The 9,043-nt window shown below is 35.0% G+C and overlaps 1 protein-coding gene across 2 annotated transcripts; it reads right to left on the bottom strand.

Annotated features, from left to right (window-relative positions):
- Positions 1-257: 257 nt before the first annotated feature.
- Positions 258-8,214, bottom strand: LOC306853184 (protein eva-1 homolog C-like). Of its 2 annotated transcripts, XM_079390399.1 has the most exons (7): positions 8,023-8,214; positions 3,165-3,364; positions 2,948-3,071; positions 2,552-2,704; positions 2,228-2,371; positions 2,061-2,111; positions 258-908 (listed from the first exon to the last, which is right to left on the bottom strand). In XM_079390399.1, exons 1-7 carry the CDS (start codon positions 8,057-8,059, stop codon positions 580-582), a joined length of 1,038 nt encoding a protein of 345 aa, XP_079246525.1. In that variant the 5' UTR covers positions 8,060-8,214; the 3' UTR covers positions 258-579. The 2 variants fall into 2 exon arrangements, with proteins under 2 accessions (XP_079246525.1, XP_079246524.1); XM_079390398.1 differs by lacking the exon at positions 8,023-8,214 and having other exon boundaries at positions 3,165-3,540.
- Positions 8,215-9,043: the final 829 nt, after the last annotated feature.

Genomic DNA, 9,043 nt, shown 5'->3' with positions numbered 1-9,043 from the left:
GCTTAACTTTTTTGCATTACTGTGTGTGAACAGTACGTGTTAAGGCACTCTTTAAATATTGACTTTGCAGAGGTTCCGTTAAACGCCCTGATATTAATCAGATAGAAAGTTGTTGCTAACTCTCAAATGTCAAAATGGATATTGTCCTTTTGGTTGCATTATGTTTGTGTGTGTATTGCATGTGTATTATTTCAGTAGCCTACCACCCTGAACAGATTGTTTAGATACTAAAAATTCAAACCAAATTCCACCCGGATGGTTTGATAAGCACACTATTATTTTATTTGTAATGTGCACTCCAAAGAAATCAGATCACAGACTTCCAACCCCAATCATTAAAAAAAACTGAAATATGAAAATGCATACATGAATACAGTTCAGAAAACATAAGGTAGGCTTGATACCAATGTCACAATTCACGACACACATTTAAGAAAATCTAATCTTGGGCTTCACTCACGTTAAATCATATAATTGTTTCTTTTAATAGGGAAACAGTCATATATGAAGAAAACATCCAAATTAAGCAGATGAGGTTTTGATTTTGTGCATGGCGTAAGGACTGGAGTTGATATGAGGTCAGATGTCTCCATTGGGCATCTCAGGTTTGTCCTCATCCTTCCTCTCCTCCATCACCACTGTCATTATCATCTCTGGGTTGAACACGTCTGGTGTGCGGTAAGGGCGTGCAAGGTGGTGAAAAGAAGACCGCAAGGAGGTTTCATCATCGAAATCATCTATTAGTCCTCCATGTGTCCTGTGGGAGAACTTGAGCTCATCTCCAAGCTCAGAGGCAAGGTCTTTCAGATCTCTAATCAGGGTGGATTTGAGACCGAATAAACACAGCAAGAAGAACAGACCAGCACAGATACCAGAGACAAAATATAAAGCCACTGTCTCCGGAAGACCTTGGAGAAATGGAAAAGAGAGGAATATAATCAACAACAGAAACAAGAGGATAAATCCAGTAGTAATTTAGTATACGAGATTGCTGACTGCTGATGTTAGCAAACTGAAAAAAAAAAAATATATATTCATTCATATACTCATTTGCTCTCTAGGGCACTTATATATAGTTTATATGCATGTATGTTATGCTGTATGTTATACATGTATGCTGCTTATAACATGATTCATGTGTAGCTATATTTTAAAATTAAACAAAAATTTGATCGTAAAAAAGAAAGATGAATAAGTAAAAATAAGTGAACATTCTGGGATCAGACCACACATCTGACATACTCTGGATTTGGGAAAAGATTTCCAGAGAGTTGGTGAAAATGTTTTGTGGTCTGGACACACCGGGACCAGTATACCACCCTCCTGTGAAGGGGGAAGATGGGATTGGATCCAGCAGTCAGCGAGACCATCAAAAATCGATGACTGGCAGTTCTGTTATATAGCGTCATGTGCAGTTGTGGTCAAAAGTTTACATACAGCTTTAAAAAAAAAAAATTCTGCAAAATGTTAACACACAAGATAACAAGGATAATAAAATGCATTTTTATTTTGTAAAAATAAATCTCTTAATGCCTTGTTGCCTTCTTTTTTGTAATAATTGTTTATGAGTCCCTCAGTTGAAAAGATGGTAAGTAAGATGAGAAGATGCTGGTAAGTGAAAGAACAAAGGGCAGCTTAACTGCTCAGAACATGGACTCATAAATTATCATAAAACAAAAATGCAGTCATGGATCATCCAGGCAACAACAGAGTATTAAGAATCAAGAGTACATAAACTTCTTCAGAAATATAGCTATTATTTTGTTCTGTGGACTATATGTACAGTTTACATCTGTAAAGTAAAAAAATAATTAAAACATGCCATTTTTATGTTCCCTTTTATTTTGTTAAAACTATTAAAGATTTTGCAGATTCTGCAAGGTGATTGTACATTTGACCACAACTGTATAACCTTCCTGTCATTTTTTCATATGCAGTACTCAAACATGGAATGAGTCACAGTTATTAGGTTGAAGACATCTTTTTAACACAAGCTAGCTTATTAAAATTAACATTATATTAGCAATGAAGAGAATTTGCACTATAAAATGATTTCTTACCATGTGTATAATCAGAGAGCAAGAAAGGATCTATGTTTGCACGTCCAACATCTAGTAGATACCGTGGTAATAAATGCACAACAACAGTGTAAATATTTTTTATCATTGTTTCAAAATTAATGAATAAGATAGTAGATTGTAGTTTCTCTAAACCTTCTAAAACTCACCGCAGGTGAAGGAGACTCGCAAATGCGTTTTGGTCCCAGGGAAACAGGGGTCTCCAAATCCCTGAGCATCAGCCAGTATAGAGCAGTTTGTCCTGCCATGACACTTCCTTGACACCCTCCTCAAGGCTGACGGAGACAAGCACTCTAGCAGGAAACAAGCAATTAAGCATAATCATTAAATAAATGACTATTTTTAAATATATGTGATGATCTGTTCTACTCTGTACAAAGGAAGAAATGATTTGAACACATAATTTGGTGCCTCTATTGTTGTATCAAAACCTTCCCACTAGATGGGAGGAGTGTGTTATTTCAGTCTCAGACCTATGTCTGGTTTTGTTTTAGCCTCTTGAGGGCACTCAAGGCTGTCATGCTCCAGGTGGCCAAAAGTGGCTGAATAGATGGCCAAAACCGTGCCATTCTTAGAGGCCAACTTCAGTCGCTCATTCTCACACACCGTTCTCGAACGATGATGCTCTGTGGAGAAGAAAAACTCATTAGCTATGTGAAAAACAAGATATTTTGTATCCGATTAAAACGACAGCCAGATTCAAGTATATATTTGATTATTCTGTTCCTATTGATCAGACTATTTCAGGTCACTTTCAATTCAGTCAGATGACTGAGGTGTTTACAAGCCTTTTTAATCCAAAGAGCCACTAATGTAGATGTCCTGTTTGGTTACAAAATATTGCTGACGCACAAATATAGGTGTCTCACCAGGCTTGCACTTGTAGGAGACAATGATGTATTTGCTGCTTTCAGGGCAGGGATCTTGACCAAACACAGGACTCACCACAGGAATCTGACACCCCCGTCGATCCTGGCACTCAGACATCACTTTCTAGACATAAAAACAAACACATTCTGACTGAAATTCATTCATTATTATGAGTTCTCTGGAATTAAAGAAGGAGTAAATCCAGATCAAAGATACCTGAATGGCTGTGGTTGATGTACAGTCTGTGTTTTCTTCTATGTTTGGGTTTGCGTGTGGGCATAGATATGGACTCGGAACACGGCGTCCATAAAATGCTGAGAGAACAGCCACAGATGTTCTGGTGGGGCACTTGATGGACAGCGACTCTCCATCACATGCATGGGCAGTGTGGTTCTTCAGGATCCTGTGGAGGTAATCTAAGAGGAAAATATATGCAGACATCACTTGCAGACAAAACATCAGTTGAACGTCACTACTGCCGAGATAAAGGCCTGTCACCGCTCAGCGTACAAACAAGGTATTGTGAATGCATTTAGAAAACAGCATTGTAGACCACAACTAATGTACACTGATTCTACAAGCCTGTTGTAGTGCAAATCCAGCAGAATGACAATGGGCTAACCAACTCCCTCACTTATCTAATCTTGCGAGGTGTGGCTGACATTAAAACTTTGTAATGCAGAAAGCTCGTCTCAGGTTTCTACCACAACTGCCGTTTCAATCTTTCAATTCAGTACTACAATAATAGAGATTTCCAACTTGTCTGGAACCCTGGAGGGGACAAGTGTAAAAATAAAATAAAACGAAAACAAAAGAAAAATAAAATTGTTAATTATTTTGTATCTTGGTGGGCCTATGCAATAACCTTTTTTTTTTTTTTAAATAAGACATTTCAGTGATCTTGAAGGAGAAAATGGTAAATAACAAAAATACAAATAATACAGATTTATTAATAATACATTTCAGTGATTTAGGATGGGAAAAATGGAAATTTGACAAAACAAACGTTAACCGCTTTAGTTGGCTCATGCAGTTATAAAAAAAACAAAAACAAAAAAAAAAAAAAACACATTTTTAATAATTGTGGCCCTGGACCACAAAACCAGTCATAAGGGTAAATTTGTCAAAATTGAGATTTATACATCACATGAAAGCTGAATAAGCTTTCAAGGTGCAAAAAATCTAAACATTGAGAAAATCACCTTTAAAGTTGTCCAAATGAAGTTCTTAGCAATGCATAATACTGATCAAAAATTAAGTTGATATTTACAGTAGGAAATTTACAAAATATATTCTGTCTTAATGATTTTTGGCATAAAAGAAAAATCTATAATTTTGACCCATACAATGTATTTTTGGCTATTGCTACAAATATACCCCAGCAACTTAAGACTTAATAATTTATCTAATTTGGGTGGATAAAATGGTAAATAAAATAAATATTAAAATAAAACTAAAATATTGGTAAGCGCATGTATTTATTTGTATTATTAATGCATTATGCTTTATTTTATTAATACTTTGTTTTGGGGATTACTCTAAAAAGATCTATAGACAATCACAAAATAACATTATCAATAGTTTAAAAACTAATTAAAGTAATAAAAAATTAACTATTATTAAAAAAAGGGAAGGAAAAATTTTTTTTAATTAAATCTTAAATTATGTTGTTATTGACATGTTTCCTTTACAAACTGCTATTAGGAATTGTTCATCTTTCAAATCCTCAACTAACTTTATCAGAAAATTGCTTTGAAAAAGAGAGGCAGAGGTCAAAGACAGCCATGTAGTCAGAGGAAATGACCCCAACAGGATTTGAAAGAGATCTTCCTGTTCTTGGAGAACATAAGTGGAAAACAAATGAGGGATACTTCAGAAAATATTAATTTTTTCTCTCTTATCCTCCACTTTTCCACGCAGCTCAGGTTTCTAGACTGTTACGTTCTAAACATGCATGGCTCGTTCCTTCACTGGAGCATATCCACAAGCATTCAGTGAGAAGGAACTGGATCAATGGCAACTGTATGCAAATGTTTGGCCTGTACCTCTCTCTCTCTCGGGTTAGGCCATTCTGCATCTGTAGAGCCCACTGTTATGCAGTGCCAGGCACAGACACACTCACAAATAAACACAATGAGCTATTCTTGCCTGATTATTACTTGAAGCCACTATGCAGGACAACTGTATTACGAAGCCAACATTTAACACGTAAATGCTGACTTTTATGGTACTATGACACAAACACCGCAGCTGGCTTCATATTTGATTATTTCTTTTGAAGCTCAAAATATAGTGTATTTTGCACTCCTTCAGCCTACATTTTACACTAAATGTTTGTCTTTGGTTCAGAATGGGTTAATGTAGATAACTGCCTTCCTTTCCTATGTGGACTGTCCTCAAACAATGGAGGAGGATGGGACAGTTCTGTGACCCTAACACCCGTCCCTTTTAAGCTGATACACTACAGATTGTTGACAAGGATCGTGTGAAAGACAAAATACAGAATGTTCTCTTTCCTTTCGGAGGCTCGCTCCAAGACAACATGCTGAATTTCCTCTACCACAGCCACAAAATCAGAGAAAAACAATTACCAGAGAAATCTGGAGCTGACGAGGTTTGCCGTGTGTTGACAGCTAGGGCGACGGAGAGGAAACACCAGGACCAACAAGAGCTCAATAGAAACATATTGCACAATGCACATTACGAAGCGCTGTGATTTTTAACTAGAAGAAGTTGTTTGGCTGTTTACTGCCCTCTGACTTCTGACCAGGAGAAAGCGGTCAATGGTGGCATTGTGCTGAGAGAACAAGAGCTCATTCAGCAGCATTGACACTGACACACATTTGTGTCATGCCACTAATTAGACAGTTTTCATGCTTGTTTTCCATTAATTTATCAAAAGGGCTTTTTGAGGTGACAGAGTTCACACGTCTGTTTTTAATAAGCAACCACCCTGATGATAATAAATTTAGTTTCCAGTCAATAGCACAGCACACATTAGTGTTCAGTAATACTGTAATAGTCTAAATCAGAAGTCTAGTCTTTTACATGTATAAAAGTATAAAAATATCTGTTACAATTTAAATTAACCAGAAAAAAAAACATTAAGACTTCATATACACTGCCATTCAAATGTTTAAGAATTTAAAGAAATTAATACTTTTATTCAACAAAGATGTGTTTGATAAAGTGACATGTATATAGAACAGATTTCTATTTTGAATTTGCAGTTCTTTTTAACGGTTTATTCAAAGAATCCTGAAAAAGTATCACAGGCTCAAAAAAAAAAAAAAAATAAAAAAAAAAAAAAAAAAAAGCAGGAAAGCTGTTTCCAACATTGATAATAAATCAGCATAAAGACACGCGTCAAATTATACTTGAATATAATAAATCTGTATAATAACAGAAAACTGTTGATTTGGTTTCATTTCATTACTGTTGTAATAATATTTCACATATATCTGTTCACTATTTTCGATCAAATAAATGCAGCCTTGATGAGTAAAAGATACTTCTTTAAAAACAAAAAAATCTTGCTGATCCCAAACTTTTGAACGGCATTGTATATCTCTCATACACATCTCAAATGTTTTAATTAGTGCTGACGATCGCATCCAAAATAAAAGATTTCTTTACATAATATGTGTGTGCACTCTGTATGTTTATTACACATATACATGTATATACATGCACGTATATACTTAAGAAAAAATTTATGTTAAATATATTTATATATGATAAAAATTATGTAAATATAAATATATACATGTAAATATTTTCAAAATATATGCTGTATGTGTGTGTATTTATATATACACATAATAAATATACACTTGCATATGTAAACAAAATCCTTTATTTTGGATGCGATTAATCACGATTAATCGTTTGACAGCACTAGTTTTAATATATCTTAAAGTGTATTTAATAATATACAGTTATATTATTCATAATACAAAATATGTTACTAATATTTAGTCTTTTCGAAATATATAATGTTTGACTTCAATTTCTTGTTTTAAGCATATCACATAAAATTATATACTTAAAACAAGACAAAAAGAAAAAAAAAAAAACATTTGCTAGTGGGGTAAGAAAAAAATCATATTTATCATTTATTTTTACTGTATTTCTGATAAAATATAATTTCTTTGATCAAAAAATACAGTAAAACTATAATATCGCCTTAGTGAGAATAAGATCGCTTTCAAAAACATTACAAAATCTTACTAAACTTTTGAAGGGTAATGTACACGTAATGTAGGCTTTCCTGTAGCTCAAATAGTAGAGCATGGCGCTAGCAACGCCAAGGTCATGGGTTCGATTCCCAGAGAAAGCAAGAGCTGATAAAATGTAAAAACTGTAACTTGTATGCAATGTAAGTTGCTTTGGATAAAAGCTTCTGCTAAATGCATAAACGTAAATGTACATATAATACTTATTTTCAGAGAATATTATTTTCTTGTGAATCTTGTTTGAAATTATTTTGGTAATTTTTGTCATGCATTAAATCGGATTTCTCTCCAAGAAAAACTCAAAACAAGAAATGATCTTTGCTGAGCTTGAGTATTTAGTTTCCTTTCCTTGTGCTGATGTACAGGGACAGCAGTGGGCTCTCATGATCAACATTAGTGGTCCTGTTTCGGGAGATAAAGCAAGGATTTTCCAACTGTGTGTTCCCAGCTGCTGGATGTCCTGTAGATAGCCTATCATCTAAGGATAAGTACTTCCTCTATCAGCCTTGAGAAAAGAGGTCAGTGATTAGTGAGTGCATCACATTTCTGTATCCCAGAAACACCAGAAAAAGCAACTGTCTCCATAGCAACTAAACGCATATAGATGGAAATATGAGTCTTGTGTCAGTCTGCTATAAGGACAGTATATGTTATCTGAACATGTGCTGCCTATTCAGCAGAAGACAGAAAACGTGTAGGACTGTGTCTTAGCTTTCTCAGCAATCTGTCAATACAAACACCCTCCCCGTGTCAAAGAAAGTTCCACCCCCATACATGAGATTGGTCTAGTGCCTGATAGGAATGTTTGTGAATTAAAAGCTGTACAATAAGGTGCTGACCTTTTACATGTTTGCTTGGTGATTGCGACAGTAACATCAGATTAGAGGCTTAGTCTTGCATCCTTACAGCTCATCATCTCCCTAGCGATTTCTTGTTTGGTGGTATATTCTTTACCGTGCTGCAGTATAACGGAAATGAGAAGCTAGCATGGACTAAACAGCTCACAGCTCAGATCTGTTACTCATAGTATCCTGTTGGCTCCAGCAGGAGGAAGTACACTGGGTAAACTGGCACGGCTCATTTCCTGGGCTGGCCGAAGTGGAACTCACTTAATTTCCAGGATTTGTTAGGACTTTCCATATCAGGCTCTTGTTTTGTATATCAGTACAGTATTATCACAGCCTCTTTATACTTAAAGGGATAAATCACCCCAAAATTAAAGAAATTATATCATTTACTCATCCTTAAGGCATTGAAAACGTTTCTTCTGTGGAACAGAAAAAAGGATTTTCAGCCAAATGTCAGACCAAATATTTTTTCTAGGGACCATGGCCTGACAAGCTTCATCAATATTGTAGTTAGTTGTACACTATATTGTTTATTCATCTTATGTTATCTTAACATGGAAGTAAGCTTTTTATTCGGATTCATTAGTAACTAATGCTGATTCGCACTACAAGCCAATGCGTTTACAATTACAATACATAAAATAATATGATAAGAAATACAAGTTAGCAATGTAAAGCAGCATAACAAGCTGTTTTGTACAGCTAAAAATAACTGGAAGTGGATGATATCAGAAGCCTCACATTCAAGTTACAAATGGTTGCATCCGCTCTTACAACAAAAATAAGGTGGCTATATTACAAAAAAATTAATTTTAAAATTCTAGCTTGACAAATGTGGTCACTATATGGAAAAAACCCCCAGAATGGACAGTCTACTAAATAAGTCATATAGGTTTCAAACACACGAGCATGATTAAACAATGAATTTTAATTTTTGGGTGACTGTCCCTTTAAAATGGTCCACTTTTAAAAGTCTTTGTGAAGAAAGAACAAAACATCTCCTTGCTTTCTT

The sequence above is a fragment of the Barbus barbus genome (assembly GCF_936440315.1).
Source record: "Barbus barbus genome assembly, chromosome: 33".
Lineage (NCBI taxonomy): Eukaryota > Metazoa > Chordata > Actinopteri > Cypriniformes > Cyprinidae > Barbus > Barbus barbus.
This window is presented reverse-complemented; position numbering and strand designations above follow the sequence as displayed.

Coding starts and splice junctions, on each gene's coding strand:
- LOC306853184 (XM_079390398.1), bottom strand. CDS start 3,407: ATGTTTTGTCTGCAAGTGATGTCTGCATATATTTTCCTCTTAGATTAC. Junction 3,072..3,164: donor CATCAACCACAGCCATTCAG/GTATCTTTGATC, acceptor TTTTATGTCTAG/AAAGTGATGTCTGAGTGCCA. Junction 2,112..2,227: donor GCGAGTCTCCTTCACCTGCG/GTGAGTTTTAGA, acceptor GGTATCTACTAG/ATGTTGGACGTGCAAACATA.